At 39.9% G+C, this 17,453-nt stretch overlaps 1 protein-coding gene across 3 annotated transcripts in view; it reads right to left on the bottom strand.

The window, feature by feature from the left end:
• The window catches only part of LOC113140256 (CASK interacting protein 2), a 57,370-nt gene that overhangs the window by 12,032 nt on the left and 27,885 nt on the right, over window positions 1–17,453 (bottom strand). For all 3 annotated transcript variants that reach the window (XM_026324051.1, XM_026324052.1, XM_026324053.1), the window contains exons 4-10: window positions 10,941–11,038; window positions 9,589–9,734; window positions 7,778–7,873; window positions 5,509–5,639; window positions 2,891–2,999; window positions 2,606–2,714; window positions 1,481–1,575 (exon numbers count right to left, since the gene is read on the bottom strand). In XM_026324051.1, the coding sequence (XP_026179836.1) occupies window positions 1,481–1,575; window positions 2,606–2,714; window positions 2,891–2,999; window positions 5,509–5,639; window positions 7,778–7,873; window positions 9,589–9,734; window positions 10,941–11,038 (784 nt within the window). The remainder of the gene's footprint in view (window positions 1–1,480; window positions 1,576–2,605; window positions 2,715–2,890; window positions 3,000–5,508; window positions 5,640–7,777; window positions 7,874–9,588; window positions 9,735–10,940; window positions 11,039–17,453) is intronic.

Below are 17,453 nucleotides of genomic sequence, written 5' to 3'. Positions count from 1 at the left end.
ACGTGAATCATAAGAGTCTCAGGTTGCCAGCATTATGACAGACACTGGGTAATATCCAGTTTACGACATCTGTTTTTGTTGGTGAAAGGTTAACACCAGTGGGAATATAATGACATGAGAGCGCCTGGATTATACAGGACCAGAACTTACTTGCTTTTTAGTGCACAGCATAGTGTGGTTTTGCAATATTTAATACTTCATACGAGTCCCAGCATGAAGCCTGCAGACCAACTCCTGCGTCACTTCCCCGCAGCTTCAGTGAGACACCTTTAGCTTTACTCACCACCATGAATCACTCACAGGAAGTCAGGGTAAAGTTTAAAAGAAGTTAAAAGAAGTTTGAACTTTAGGCATTAATACATTAGGATCTAGGTTACATGTAAACAGTATTATTCTTAGTGAAGCTAAGAGTTGTTTCCCACTGAAATATAGTTATGTATGGGAAATAGAATTCAGACAAAACTGAAGGATTAAAGAAAATAACCTGGTGAAACACATTTCAGTTTAATATTGAGGACTAATGATTAATATAGTCTCTAGCCATCCTAGTATGTCTTTGAGGCTGTTTCTGTGATGATGTTTACCACACACACCATCTAAAAGTGTCAGCTAATTAGCACTAAACACAATGTCCTTAGTTCTGCATGTGTTGGTCAGTAAAGGTAAAGTACTGGACAAATGAAAAATGTGACCTGATGGTGGCGCTGGAGGAGAAGTCAGAGAATCACCAACATTACAACAATTCATCCTGAAATACATCATACATTCATTCATCAGTTCAATGATATGCTGTGAATTGTGCTATTTTTTTTTTCAGTTCAGACGGGTCAGGACAAGTTGCATCAGAGGAAAGCAACAGAGATCAGAGGAAAGCGTGTGTGCTGGTCACTGTGTTGTGTGGTGGACATGTTTCCACCTGTCTCAGTGAAAGCCAGCCTCAAATAATGGAGTTCAAACCGAGATCAGATGAGTTCATGACACAATGAAGTTGGTGACACAACCATGCAAGCTTGTTTTGTTTTGGACCTCTGGTCAGTTTCATAAATGGAAATGTACAGGAATGCAAATATAAAAAGCCATGACTTAATGCAATTTAAAAACTCCACTTTGACTTTGACTTTCTTTTAGGATGTGCAAATTGTGGTATGCAAATTTAATTTACTTTCAACAATATTTCTATCATTAGTTATGTCCTAGTTAATTTTTTTTTCTTTTTTCAAAACCAACTTTTTTGACATAATGTTTCCTTTCTCCAAACAAAACTTCAGGTTTGGAAACGTTTCAAGAAATGAAAAGGCCAACTTGTTGTTTTTGTCCAAACCAGAACATAAATCTATCCAGACAACCAGCGCTATCAGAGGAACCACTGCCTGTAAATAACTGTTCACATCAACAAACTGGGCGTGAAAAAGCTTAGTGAGCCAGAACTCAGACAGTCATGCATTAGTGATGAGAGGAGTTGGATCTCTGAGCATCTCACCATAATGACGTCTCCAGCTCGGATGTTCAGGGCAGTGGGATCATGGAGGTTCCAGTAGTCCTTCAAAGCTCTGACCTGCAAGACGCCCGTCGCATCTGTCGAGGAAACATTCAGAGTGAGAGTTTAGAAATGTTAGCAAACTGGGCCAGAACAAAGCTTTTTAGAAAAAAGTGTACAACCACTCAGAATCATCAATGAAATGGTGTAGGGTAAGTTTGGCCAGACACCAAATTTTTATACAGTACATTTCTACAGTATTTTAAGTCAAATTAAATCTATAAATGTCTTAGGTTTTAATCTTTTAATCTCCTTATAATACACGAAGGCAGAGCTGGATTCCAAAATAAGAAAATGTTTTTAACTCAGAAGAAAGTACAAATTTAAACATGCCAGGCAAATCCATAGTGACAATCCTGTATGTTGTCACACCGACTCATTCCTCCCAGACTGTCTGTGCCCACGGAGAACCAACTGCTGTATGCAGCCGTTAACACGACACATCAATAATGAATCCACAGCGTGTTGACTGTTGAGCGTGTGCGACATCTCTCCGCCTCTCCTCTGTGAACCAGTCAACACAACGAGAAAGTCTCTCCATCCATGTTTAAATCACTTCTTCAACACAACCGCTCATTATTCCCTCAGTCTGTTCCCACAGGAACTTCAAAAGATTGCAGGATTACAGAGCAGAGAGTGCACGCACATGCACTCGGTGTATACAGCTCTGTTCAATTTGAGGCTGAGTGTGAGCAGCCTGGTCTTTGAAGCTGTGAGAGCTGATAGATAAGAGTTGCATAACGCAAAATTTAAACACACCTGCTGTCTGAATTACAGCTTATAGAGTCAGATGAACATCAATATACACAGACAGAACCCAGGGAGGACCCAAAGGTCTGCACTTGTACTTACTGAGCAGCAAAAAGTCAAGTTTTGAACTTAAATAAAATCTAAATGTAAAGTTTTGTCATTTTTATTCATAATGGCAAAAATAAAAATAAATATTTGTCTAATGTGATGCTAGAATGCAGGGAGAGTGATGGAGAGAGAAAAAAAAAAATCAAAGCCAGAAAAATAAAATGCAGCAGAGAGGAGTAGTAGAGGCATTTATCTTATTTGGACTCAGACCTCGGAGCAGCTGCTTGATGTCCTTGCTGGCGTGTGATGTGGTGAACTGGTTGACAATGTCCAGCGCAGTCTGGTTATAGGTGTTTCGGATGTTTACGTCCACTCCGGCCTGTGAGGACAACACACAGGAGACATAGATACTGTACCAACATTTACTGTTTTCAAATTTAGATTTTGTTCTTTACGTCTTTTGGATGGTCTCTTAATTAAAAAGAGTTAGTCCATGCAGCTGCATGTTCTTCCTGCACTGTAATATTCTGAACATATAAACTCAGATGAACTCACATCCAGCAGAAGTCTGACCACTTCTGTTTTTCCGTACAGAGACGCTTCATGCAGAGCTGTTCCAGACTTGGTGGTCTTGTTGATGTCGATGCCGGCCTTCAGCAGCAGACTGAAACAAACAGAAACACATGACCTGAGTGAAACAGAGCAGAGAGCATTTGTCTGCCTTAGGTGGAGCCCTACTGCAAGACATCAAATCCTGTGACATTCCTTGTTTGTCATTTTAAAACCTTGTCTGTGAGCAACCATTGTGTCATTAAGCCATCGCTTTCACCAACAAATTACAGCACTTTGTGCCAAGCAGCACTTATAATAATAAAGACCTTCTCATCCCCAGACACTGAGCCACAGCAGATGAAGACTAAACTGCCAGATTCATTGCCACATCACTTTTTTGTCAGTTTCTTGGCAAGTCACTACAAAGCTTCAAGGCAAATGATGCACTCATTTAAATGTTTCAGCTTTGAGATGTGACTCACTGATGTCTCCATGTCACACTGCATTCAGATGATCTTCACCTTTAAAGACACTCTACAAAAGGTGTTTCCCAATGTGTCTCTGATCCTGAACACGTTAATGGATTTGTAGAAGTCAAACCTGTCTAGGCGCTGACATAACTGTGTCAAACCTGTGTGCTGGTGCTAACGATCAGAAATGAAACAGACAGAAAGCTGAAGTAATATACAATAGAGTTTCTTCAACTCAGTTACATAACCACCACAGTCTTCACACTCAAAAAAAAAAAATGGTTATATCTATTTAATGTGTGTATTTTATAATTTATCATTTAGTGGAGCATTCTGAGTATCTATTATAAAAATTCAGAGTTTGTTTCTGACTCTCAGCAAACTGTGACAAATGTGACTAACTTTCTGCATTTATTAAAGCAGCTCTGGCACATTTATGTATCTCCTGCTTTTATGAGGATTCCTATTATACAGCAGGCAAGTGTTATGTCTAAAATGCTGAGTGGTATGCACTCACATGCACATGCACACACACACACACACACACACACACACACACACATAACAGGGATAAAAGCCTTTTAAATCTGGGTCAGAGGGATGCAGGGATGCCGTAGTGTATTTTGGATCTCTGCTGGGAATGAATGTGAGGCATGAAGAAGACACAACTTCACAGAAAATAAAACACACAAACATACACAACCAGCTCCAGAGTTCATGCTCCCACATCTACATGCAAACGTGTCGTCTCAGTGGTTAACAACCACAAACCACAGAGGCCCTGCCCTCTCCCTTCAACATCTACACAGAAACCCACTGAGAATCATCATGGTCAAGTCACTACTCCGAGGAGACGTAAGACTCTCAAGTGCCTGGTTACTTCAAAATAACAAGATAAACATGAAACACATTTATGGTTTCCACAGTTTTGGTCAGTTCACTATTGTGTCAAGTCATGTACTGGTTTAGAAGATATAAATCTGTTAGTTCATTTGACCTTTTTATTTATTTATTTCTTTTTTATTTCAAGCAGACGCTTGAAACACTGGAACTCATAAAATGTAAACGTGTGAAAAATGTATTTTCAATAGCTGAAAATATGTACACCTAAATCAAAAAATATATTTGACTGGCAATAAAATGAAACATTAAAACAGGGACTTTACATCAGGTAATTCCTGTCATTATAACACATAAACAATAAACAAAGGGATTTAAGCCTCTACAGTAGCTTAACAGCAGCAACAGCTGCAGCAGTGTGTGATCTCCTGTTATGCTGGTTCACATTGCCGAGTTGGGTGTGACGATCTTGTCGTGGGTGTATGTGTGTTGATCGAGGCATATTTTTTTTTTACCTGTGTGGTATTGGCTTTATTGAGCACAATCCTTTGTTTTACGCCAACTGTCACACAGGTGTCGTAAACACAGAGTACGATGCTGCTAAAATGTCTGCAGTGTGGAAATATTTTAAATTAGAAATCCATAACTGTCATTGAAATGACTGCAATGTAAATATTTAATGAGGCAGTAATGACAGAGCTATGTAATACTAAAAAATTTACCACGAGTTCAGTCATTACATTTTACTATAATGCATCTGGCTAAGCAGAATTTGATTTGTATCTGTTGCTGCTATTACACCACTTTAAAATGGGACTGTCATTGCTCATTTTGAGTGTTCCAGTTTTACTATAACTCTGCTGAGCTAAGTGGAAGTGAGCTATTTAACACATATTTTAGGTTGTTTACTTGATTATTTTAATAAAAAGCAAACAGAAAACAGTACTGCACGAGGTGGAATAGTAATAAGAGCCTTAAAAAATATTGTGTTTGCAACCTAATGAAATGAGACCGCTGGTCTTTCTGCCAGCCAACACCAACTCTGAGACTCTTCACGCACTGAGGTAGAACTGGGTCATTTTAGCAACCACAGACATGAGGCCGATGGGAACAAACGCAGAGCCAACAGGACAGTTGAACCAGAGTACTGAGCTAAGATTTATTAAAGATGTGATACTGTGGGACTACAGCCACTGTGGCACCTTTTCAGAGTCGTTTCATGTGTCATTCGAAAATATGGTTCAGATCAACTGTTTCCAGTTGCCCTGAGAAAAACAAATCTACTTCCAAAAGTTAAACAACCAATCTTACCGTATAATGTCTTTATGTCCATTGCGGGCGGCGAGGTGCAGCGGCGTGGTGAAGGCCGAATCTGTCGGCTCCTTCCTCTCTCCTTCCAACAACGCCACGACCATGTTACTGCTCAGCAACAGCTGGGCCACCTGAGGGACGAGTGGAGGAGTCACAGAAAGACAGAGGACCAAATGAAGACAGCAACAAGACAAAGCTCTAACTGCTGCCAAAACTAGACAAAAATGTAACACAATGTTCCTGTCCGAAGACCCTGCAGGTGAGTATGAGGTAATACATCAGTGACCAAAAATACCACACAGGAATCCAGATGTTTGGCAGCAGACAGAGTGAGTCACAGCTGGAAGTTCACATTAGGGATAAACTGACTTCCACATTGTTTTGTCTTTGTGAATTCAGGTTTTACTGTCTCAGGCATCAAAGAAAGCTTTATCTGATTTACTGAGGTACTTTGATCATAAAATGAGCAGATGTTTAAGAGCTGAGATTTCACGTCTTGGCTCTCAATATTTTCACAGATATGATTTGATCAGTTGAGGTCATTAGGACTGTCGCCTTAGGAACCTCGAGAAGGTTCTGAGTTTGAACCCCGTTCGATCCTGGGGTCTCCCTGTGTCTGTGTGAGTTTTTGTCTGGGTACTGTCTCAGAATGGATGGATGATTTGGTTATAAGCTTGAGAAATGAGCATGACTGCTAACAGATTGATAAATTAATCAACCACTACTTCATTTACCAGAAAATCATTTGAATCAGTTTTTAATCATAATTGCCAACATTTAGCTGGTTCCACATTCTCAGATGTAAAGCTTTTTTGACATGTGATAATAAATTGAAAATGTTTGGACTGAGGACTGTTGGCCAAACAAACCTGTACACATCTGATGAAGAATCAGATGGTTTGGGAGAAATTAAAAGGTATTTTTCACAGTTTTCTGCCATTTTATAGACAAAGTGATAGAAGAAAAATAATTTGCAGATTCACCAACAATGAAAACACTCATTAGTTGCAGCTCTATTTCTATTTAACTGCAGCTCTTAATGACCTTATTAAGATGGTCCAAGTCTGCTGCTCTCAGGAGGAGGTGAAACCAGTGAGCTGAATGGAAACACAGCAGCTGTCATCGACACACCCTGACATCACTGAGTAGCAGCTGAGGCTTTAATATGTGCACACGCCCACTGTACCCACTGACATATTGCATTCCCTAGCATGTTAACCTAACCATAACCATCACACCTAAATGCCTTACACCAACACTTACCCTAACTCAAACCTCAACCTGCTTCTAACGGCAACCCCAGAACCAAGTCCTAACCCTCAAAGAGCCTTTTGGTGAGAAAGTGAGGACCGGCTTCAAGATAACCCACTGTGAACCAGCTGTGGGGTGGATCATACATCACTTTTATATCTGGTTTAAAAAATTACAAAACCAAGAAGACTCTGACTCTCTGTGAAAATGGCAAACATTGATGTCTGACAGAAACCTGTAGTTGGCCAAAACCTTGCTAATGAAATTGTGTTCCTAGTATACAGCTATTTAAAGCATTCTTTCTACTTTTCATACAGCAGTTAACCAACTGAGGTTTGGCAGATGTGCACACAACTGCTCTCATTTACAGGATAACAAACCTGAAACCAGCTCCACCACAATCCAGAGGATTAATGCAAAACCTAATTTGCTGATGGGCCTACTCTGCATCTGTGTACCAGACTGAGCAAAGTAGCAGTGACAAAGGAAGAAAATCTCACTGACGTAAAATGTAAATTGTTTCTGTCGCACATTTAGGATTCACATTTATGAAAAGAGAAGAGAGAGAGAGGACAAAGCAAAGAAACAAACAGAGGACGACAATACAAAGATAACAGTGATGTTTGCTGACAGATAGAAAAGCAGCCATGGCAACACAATCAAACCTGTGTGCCCGTTTGCGTTTGTCCAGCTGTGACACTGTGTGTTGCTCTGGCCAGAGATGAATGAAGTGCCACAGAAATATTAGTTAAGGCTCTCAAACAAGTTTCCATCAATAAGCAGAAATTGTGTTCACTTATGTCCATTCCCTGGAGACTTTTCCCAAGCTCAGCACTGGCCCTACACCTTAACCCATCCTTAGAGCATCCCTGAGTGTCAGAACGTTTCAGGAATTTTCATTGTGGGCGCTTGTATTTGGCCCCAAAAGTTCTGTAGGTAGAGTAAGTGTAACTCTCCCTACAGCAGCACTAATATACTGTATGTTACATAGAGACAATTTAAAAAACTACATGCTCACCTTGACTCTTCCAAACTCACAGGCCAGGTCCAGCGGGGTCTTCTTAGCCTTGTTGACCAGACATGGGTTGGACTGATGCTGCAGCAGCATCTCAGACTGAAACAATCACATATTATTATTTCAGGAATCAAAAGTACAAGAAGTGACAAAAAAGATGGTACAAACATGATAACAATTAAATGTGCATTAACTAAAATTTTACACACTGACTGATAAAGCAAGTGAAAATAGACGGTGTCTCTCAGCTGCACGTCTCCCCTCCATGACACTCTGTTACTTATTTACTTGTTATTCCAGCTTCTTTACCCTGTTTTTAAAGGGTCTGTAAATGTGACCTAGAAGCTGATTTAGGTTAGCTTAGAAAGACCTATTAATAATTGAATTAATTTAACATTTAAAGGACTAATTCACCATTCTCTTTCTTTCAGGAGGGAGCTATTCAGCATTATCACACACACACCACATGTCTGTTAGGAGTTAGGATGTGGTTAGCCCAGCTAAAGACTGGAAAACAGTGACCCCGGAACTGTCTAAAGTTAAAAACTAAAATCATCATTTAGCAGATGAAACACCTGTACAGCAACACAGCTCCTCAGCCCTCAGAGGGTTGTGTTATGTCAATGCTGTAATGTGGATAATGTTTCACTCCTCTGCCAATAAGATGATGTAAACCATTACACACACACACACAGTCTGGATAAACGACACAGTTGCGTGTTATTATCGCAGCTCTGCAGGATAGATTAAACAGACAGAGGACATTATTCCAACGCAACTCACAAAAACCTCAACAGATCTGCAGCTTTCACACACACTTTTAAAGTGGACTGTTCGTTAGTATTTGAAACACTAAAGTAAACTACAAAAGAACCAAGGACTGATTAAGTTCTTCTCTTTCAGTAAAAATGGGATTTCTTGTCACGAACAATCAAAGCAGACAGATGTTGTTCTGTCTACATGCTATCTGGTCCATCCCTGATCCACTTTAGTCCAACTCCCACAAGCTGTCTGATCTTATTTTCAGACGACATTAATAATTGGATGGCTGAGAGCATGCCACAGCTGAACAGGGCAAAAAAACTCAAATTCATGGGTAACAATATGAGTATTTCTGCCGAGCGATTTGATGTGATTGGAGTCACATAAACGTCTAAAATCAGGGGCTTCCTGTTCCAGTCTGTCCTTAAAAACTAGATAGAGTAGGGCATATGCATCCCACTCATGAACAGCAGCTCAGACACCTCCACTGACTATCCAATACCTTCAGAAGTCAAACCCCAGTGTTGACATGAAATGTAAAAAACAACAAGCAAAAATAATATATAATCCATTTTTGAAGGCATTTGATGTGTTTAAGGCCTAAACCCTGTTACGCACATAAACATTTGAATCTCTAAAATGTCTGAAAGTCTTCCTCAGTGGGGCTGATGGGAGTTTCAGACAGAACAAAGAGTTTGGGGTCACCTAGATTCCTCCTAATCCTGACCTAAAAAATAACACAGTGGCGTGTAATAACAGGAGTTAGTCAGATCTGACGTCAGGATTAATGAAAAACTGCTGTGTTTATTTCATCTGTCAAAACATCCCCTCCTGTTTCTGCTCACATCTGTCCTTCTGAGACAGACGAGAGGACACACAAACAGGGTCACAGATAATCCAAAAATCTCATCACCCCAAATCTACCCAGTACCCCTCTTCCAAAATCCTCCTCATCATCAACCATCTGAGTCCCCTCAAATCCAATCCCATCCAGCTCCACTATTCCTACTACGTTCTTGCACACACCACCAGGTCCAAAATGCAGCACTTACCACTTCATAGTGTCCGTACTGAGCAGCCAGGTGCAGAGGGATGTGTCCATCAAGGGAAACACCGTTAACTGAGGCTCCAGAGCGAAGCAGCATCAGGACAGATTCAGCTTTTCCCTGCCAGGCTGCGTAATGCAGTGGGCGCATTCCTGCACAACAGCAAACACCTTAATATTCTTTTATTCTTTTTCGCTGTAAATGCAACGCTGCAAATATCACTGATTTCATTTGCTCAATGTGGACAGCTTACTGGCCTAAACAACCAGATCTTCCTTTGTTTTTTAAATTATGTTTGATTTTACATTCATTTTTTTAGTGTTACTGTTGTCAGTGAATTGAATTAAAGCTGCTTATTCTGCCACCAAACATCATATTTTTTGCCTTTTCTCAAGTAAGAAACTATAAAAATACTGAACTATAAATATACTCACAGATCACAGTACAACATACAAAAAAAAATCAGCTGGTATATTAATTTAAGCTTATTTAATGTGGTTCAGTCTGACTCTGCTCTGTAACTGTAAATGTTCATTACAGTTTAATCAAGTTCACAATGACAGTAAACACACACACACACACACACACACACACACACACACACACCATCTGGCAGACACATAGATGTAAAGGAGCTGCAGTGAACACATCAGCTGTTAATCTGCTATGGAGTCCTGTACAGAATGATGCTGTCTACCATCTGACACTGTAAAGACACACCCACAGACATAAGCTGAGACACACATACTATACACAAACAGGTCATAGGACTCAATGGTGAACATTGTGGTCATGTATTAAAAAAGTTCAGTGAGGCTTTGTACTGAAATGTTATTGAACAAAACTGTTACTGAAGACCACAGAAAGCTTTGAAGCTTTTATTTTTACTATCATACTTACTTGCCACATTTGATCCAGTTTGCCAGGGAAAGTCCGTGCTTAATGTAAATTCTGCTAGAGATTTACATAGTCTTCTGGGATCCATCGTGTTTTAACTTTTTTGTAATTTATCATGCAGTAGAGAAAAAATGTCTTGTGATCGTTGTCTGTCCCTGTGTGTATTTTACCACTATTTCACAATTTTACATCTAGATCCAAACCAACTATGTTACTGCGTCTCCGTGTCTGTGGCTCTGTGAGATGCCCTGAAAATGTAAATAAATATATCTATGTATACACACATATAGTACAGTACAAATATAAATATTTAAAAAATGGCTTTCTTTTAAACAGAAAGAAATAGTGAACTTGTTGGGGACTGCTCTCATCTGCAGACTAATCACCATTTGGTGCTGTGGTGAGCACTTGGGCAACATCAGCAGACGCTGGGACAGAGTTGAAATAAACTACAGTCTAACCATTGCTGTCCTTGATGTCCACAGTGGCCTGAGCCTCGAGCAGTGCAGACAGCAGCTCCGTGGTCCCCGTGAGAGCAGCGTGGTGCAGGGCAGAAAATCTGAGACAGAGGTCAAAGGTCACAGCAGTAGAAATAGAGAGAGAGACACACACAGAGAGACAGAGAGAGAGAGAGAGAGAGAGAGAGAGAGAGACTGATTAAGAGACACGGCTAAAACAGAGCATGACAACTACAAACAAATCTCAAACAGAGTAAACAGAGTTTGTCAGATGTTTTTTAAATCCCCACTGGACTGATTTCCCCACAGTAACCCACCACCAGCTGGATCAGAAGCACTAAAATACACCACATCACTTCAAATCACACACTGAGGGTTTAATTAAGAGTCCTCAACTGAGACTGTAAACACAATAAATGCAAACAATCCCTTTCAAACATATGAGATTCAGAGTGGGAAACCAGGAGTCTGCTGTTTGACAAGAGAGACAGAGACTCAATCACAGAGTTTGGAAATAAAACCCAGTTGGGACCAGACAGGCAGACTTCCCTCCTCTTCTCCTTCTTCTCAATCTCTTTGCTCTGAATCCTTGATCCCTTACACCGACTATTTTAATGTGAACTAACTTTAACTTCACTGGATTCCACAAATATTAACAATGACAAACATTAACAATGTTCACTGATATTCACATTACCAAAGATTTACTCCAATCAGTTTTTACACTACTAGATTGACACATATTTTGAACTTTTAGTCAGGAAGTTGTTTTAAAACTTTGTACGGATAGAGTACATTTAATGCTATTTCTTAACAAAGTCTGGTGAAGAAGAAGGGAAGAGAAAACAAGGACTGATAATACATCTGATTAAAAATTAAGAATAGACACTGCAGGAGCTCCACTGTAGCAGCATATCCAAGATTTCTTTACGATGCTTCAGTAAGTCCATCTTATTATTATAGCTCAATATTACAAATAACAAATTTGCCTCAAGTCAAATGATGAGACCTTCTATTCATAGACCTCAATTCCATAGGACACCCCCACCCCTACTCCCTTTTAATAGGGAAAAAGGAAGAAACATCAAATAGACCAATAGAGGACGGACCCCTCTTTCAGGACAGGCTTGTATCAGAACAGAGCAACCAAGTGCAGTATGTTCAGGATTATAAATTATAAGAGACACTGTAAACCTATGTCAAGTATTTCCAACATTAGAGAAGCAAATATATTTATTCTACATTGAGGGGACATTTCCAGTTACATGGTTCCCCCCTCAGGTAAAAGTTAGGGTGGGAGTACATCTTTATATATAGATGATCTACGATGACATTTTAATGTAGTCATGTTCATGCAGACTAAAAATCAGAATGAGGAACAATTGAGTGTGTCTTTCTTCACACATGCAGAAATCCAACTGCAGGACTCAGTGTGTTACCTGAGGTAAACATGGTGTGTCTGCTGTTACAACTGCTGAAGCAATTAAGCAACATAGTCTTGGAACACCTCAGCACAAAATAAATACAATTTGCAAAAAAAGCCTAAGCCTATGATGAAAACCACAGACCTCTACAGAGCTCAGTGACTGACAGACAAATGTCTAACAATGCTCAACAGTCAGATGATCATTTAAAGATAAGCAAATGATCCCACTGTAGGAGTTTTCTATAAAGGGCGTGACCGACGCAGTGATGAGTTGTAATATACCTGTATCTGCAGGTCGACATCTGACTCACACAGTAACACACCAATGTGACAGCGGCAAGTCCAGACGAGGACATCAATTACTCAGTGTTTTGTTTCATACATGAATACACACACACACACACACACATACACGCACACACCCTCACACACACACACACACACACACACACACACACACATACCTTTAAGAGTCTAAACATGTCCGTAGGTCCTAAAGCATCCAACCACTGATTAGTGATTAATAAGGCTGCAAACATTAACTATATGTGGTCCACATGGAGGACATTACACCATTCATTAGATTCAAATATGCTCAGTTACACAATTAAGACTAAAACACTCCTAAAAGTACTGTATTTACTGCCATTTCATCTGGCATTGGTTACAAACAGCTTCAGTACATAAACATTTAATAAATAGTTTATAACTCACTATAATGTAGTTTTAAGTTGAGCCAATTTTGGTTTGTGGATTCATCAATTGGTTGTAAATGTCATTTTTAAAAACTAAAACAATAATAATTTTACATTTTACATTGTTGAGCCTCAGACATTCAAACATTTGCAGTCATGTTTAACACTCATGAAATGTTTCCCACTTATACAACATAAGACAAGCAAGTCTTCACATCTGAAACGCCTTGTTTTTGCTTAAAAAGGTTACCTGTCAGTGTTGCTAGTTATTCATGAATTATTGCTTCATTTTCTGTCAACTGAATGATTGTTTCAGCTCTGGAAAAATGACATAATTAGTTTAATGGAAGTCACAGAAAATGCTTTTCTCTGTTTTATGTTGTAGTAAAGACAATATCTTTGGGTTTGGACTGTTGATTGTAAAAAAAAAAACAAAAAAACAGGACATCTGAATCTAATGCCTTAAAGTAAATATATTCAGGGACTCTTTTATAGACTATTTAATATATTTTGTGTGCCTGCTTTGTATTAAACTGAAAACATGCATCATAGTCTTCACATCTAACCATCTCCTGCCACATGTGAAGCACAGACAGGAGAGGAAATAAAGCTACAGGCTACATGTGGTTATCTGTAAATAAAGCAGGCAGAGAGATGAGAGGAGCTCTGCACAGGAGAAAAGAAAGAAAGAAATGAATAAATCCAGAGAGGGCAGGAGGGCTGTTTTTAGTGCTGTTCTTCCTTCCTTTTGTCCTCTTGCGTAACGTGAGTGATGGCATTCATGTGGGCACAGTAACAGACAGCGCCGGAGGCTGCTCCAACAGTAATGGATGGATTAACGAGAGAAGTTACAAAGAGCAGGAGAGAGTGACAGAGGAGTGAAAGAAGAAATCCTTCCGTCTCCTAAACACAGCCGCCTGAGTCAGGACAGGAGTGTAACTGGCCTTGTGTCTGAACTGCAGGTGTTAGACAATTAGTTTAAAAAGGAAGCCAGAGTCCCTAATGAACGTTTTCAAATATTGTAGATACCCTCCATTATTAAAAGATGACCACAGACACAAAGCGGACAATCAGAGACAGTGGAAGTGGAGGTGAAGTGAAGACAGTTAAGGCTCATAGCAACTAACAAAAGATCAAGAAATACTGTATGAGCATTTTCACTGCTGACAGAGCACTGACGTGACAATAATTGTGCCAAAGCAATACTTATTACACAATGATGTGGGTTATATGAACATGTTTTAACTACAATTTACATTTTTTTGTACACACCTGGGTGTGGATTGGCACCAGCAACTCACTAGTTGTGAGTCGCTGGTTGTAACAACCTGCTAAATCCGCATCTTTCCTCAAAACCTAGGCTGGATTTTTTGAATGGGTCTACAAGCCCAAAGGCCCAAGAAGCAGGTGAGTATGCAGTGTTTGTTAACATTTGTTGTTGGAGAGTCAATAAAACAGTTACAAAAACATATAAAACCACAAAAAGTGAAAATAAGTAGATACAGAATGAAAACAAGAAGTAGGTCCAGATCCACACAAAACATGCACAAGGACACAAAATGAGTTTAAAAACCTGCCGGAAAAAGGTACAAACAAATGTGTACTGGCCAAAAGAAACACAGACTTTTAAAAAATAGAGCTGAACTCAAAAGGACTCAACCTTACTCAGTCCCCAGAATGATGGTCACTGTAGAAATGGGAGTTTGAAACCAGAGTGACCAATGTTTTTGCTTAAAAGGCGTACTTATCAGTGTTGCTATTTAGTATTAAATTGTTGATTAATTTTCCATCAATTGATTGTTTATGCTCTGGCAAAAAGCCCTAGATGGCTTAACTGAATTTACAGAGAATTTACAATCAACATTAATCCAATAACAAATGCCATTTCTCCAGCGTTTCAGAGCTTTGCTTCTTTTGCCTTCTTTACAAATCTCAGCTGTTAACTTGGTGATGTTATTATAACTAATATCAAGAACAAGACCAGAGTTAAACTGATCTGTTAGAATTTAACTGTAATTTAACTGTAAATCAGTTGCTGACCTGCACCTAATGTTAATAAAACCTAATGTTAATAAAACCAATTCCAGGTGTAATAAACTTTAAAGTATCCTTTAAAACTGAATCTAATAACCTAAAATCAGTTATGAGCTTTATCCCAGCAGTTTGTGAGCAGGACAATCTGATCACAAGCCTGTTGTTAGCTCCTGTTTAAGACTGCAGGCCACCATGCAGGGTGAGGTGGATCAGAATCTTTATGGCAGGAACTGAATGCTGAAAAAAAGGATGGAAACACAATCCATCTTCTGTCCTCCTCACCTGACAGTCCTCAGGCCTGCTAAAAGTTCTGGGTCTTTCCAGTGCTCCTCCTCCCCCTTTCTGGGAAAAAGAGGCCCCTGTGACCTCACCTCTCAACACCACCAGCACTCGTCATTGGGGGTAGTGGGGGGAGCATAAGGAGAACTGTGGCCCTCTTCGCAGAGACCCTGGTCTCCCCCTCCGTCCTCCCCACTCCATGCTGGTGTCATCCCTGAAGACTGGAATGCACTAGAGTGGTATCAAATACAATGAACTCCACCACCCCCACACTAACAGACTGACGTTCAGACAGAGAGGGAGAGTTACAGATGACATTCCTGCTGATAGTGTCACATTCCTGCAGAGATTTGGCCAATCACACAACTCAAACTCTTCCTCTGACAGGAAGTCACCTGATGGGGTTTCTGATGACCAACAGCAATATTTGATTTGGATTTGAGTACTTTGAGCCCTACAAAACCCCCAAATTTATGAAATTCCCCAAAGTACATCTTTTCTTCTTTGTGATGAGCATGTTGTCCAAAGGGTTTGTCTTTAAATATTTAGTTAAGTGATATCTCCACTGGTTGTCCTGATTCTGCTGACAGCTAGCTTACAACATATTCTTGTTGCAAATTCAACCATTGTTGCAGAGAGTATTAAACTAAATCTGATGGGTAATAAAGGTGTCCCACAAGAATCAATTTTAGGGGCCCCAATTTTTACTGTCAACAAATCCAATGAAAGGACCAAAAATTTGTTGATCCTATTAAAAAGTGTTGTTAGACAATATTTATTAAAAATATGTAAAAAGCCTTTGTGAGGCCCCTTGAGGCTAAATTTGACTTGGTCTATATAAATAAAATTTTACCCGACATATTTCAGAAAAACCTTTATATGATTCTTTGTGCACTGGATTCTCATGCTGCCACCAGTACCCTTAAACCTCTGATATGGTCTACCACAACTGATCTCAGTGACACGTCCTGAACAATCATCAATCATGTTGAAGAAGGACAACAATGACCTTGTGATGCCTTATTTTTACACAAACAACTGACCCAGTTCATCAGTTTGACTTTACTGCACATAGAGTCCTTTGAATGACCCATCACAAACCGGATGCTAAAAACCTCACTCCCAGTTGCACTTCAGTGCAAATGAGTTGAGTAAACATGACTCCTGTCACGTGTTAGTGTGAGAACTAATAAGACTGAAGATGAAGAGATTTACAGTATGTCCATGTTCTCAGCTCATGTGCTTGGTTAATTTTCCAACCATTTAACAAGACAACAGGGTGGTTTTGGTGGCTGTGAATGTTTACAGAGTGTTTTTATGAGAACAGGTTGAGACAGGATGGCACATGGAAAACATTTTACAGATCTCTCCACACATGCACCACATGTGGATCAAGGAAATCTTATGGTTGTGTTTCTGGATTGTATATTTCACCATCTCACAACAACCTGCCATCCTAACCCCCCCCCCCCCCCCCCAAGACAAAAGGCCAGAGCTCCCACCATCACTCCAATTCACAGGGACCCATTCCAGCTCTGCTCTCCATAGAAACTTATCCAAACAGAGCCAACAGGCCACCAGAGACGTCAACACAGGCTGAAATACTAATTTATCTCACAGGGATGCACAAAAGAAGTCTCCTTTATTCCCAGTGTGTGTTTCAGTCTCACACATGGACAAAAAGACATACATATACCACCATACATTTCAAGGAAAGGCAAATCTTCTGTGATGAAAAGCCAACCTGAACAATTGCAAACACACCCTTAATGACACTGGTTTGCAGTTCATCACAGGTTTTACTGCCACGTCTTCCTCAGCTCCGTCTGTCAGTCTGCATGTCCTAACAACTGTCCCATCTGTCATCAGGACACTTTCTTTGTCTTTACAAAAACTAACCTTTCCCTTCAATCCCAACATGAGTACTGTCAGACTGCAGGTCTGTAGATACACCTGGAGAGGAGGGGCTGCACACTCCCATAGCTCATCAGTGATGGTGTAATTAATCCACAGTAGAGAACTGGTGTTGAAAACTTGGCGAAATGTAAAACTATCTGAGCCAGGAGGAAAGTATGTCAGCTA

The sequence above is a fragment of the Mastacembelus armatus genome, chromosome 8 (assembly GCF_900324485.2).
Source record: "Mastacembelus armatus chromosome 8, fMasArm1.2, whole genome shotgun sequence".
In the NCBI taxonomy this organism is placed as follows: domain Eukaryota; kingdom Metazoa; phylum Chordata; class Actinopteri; order Synbranchiformes; family Mastacembelidae; genus Mastacembelus; species Mastacembelus armatus.
Note: the sequence above shows the minus strand (reverse complement) of the source record. Positions and strands in the feature narration are given on the sequence as shown.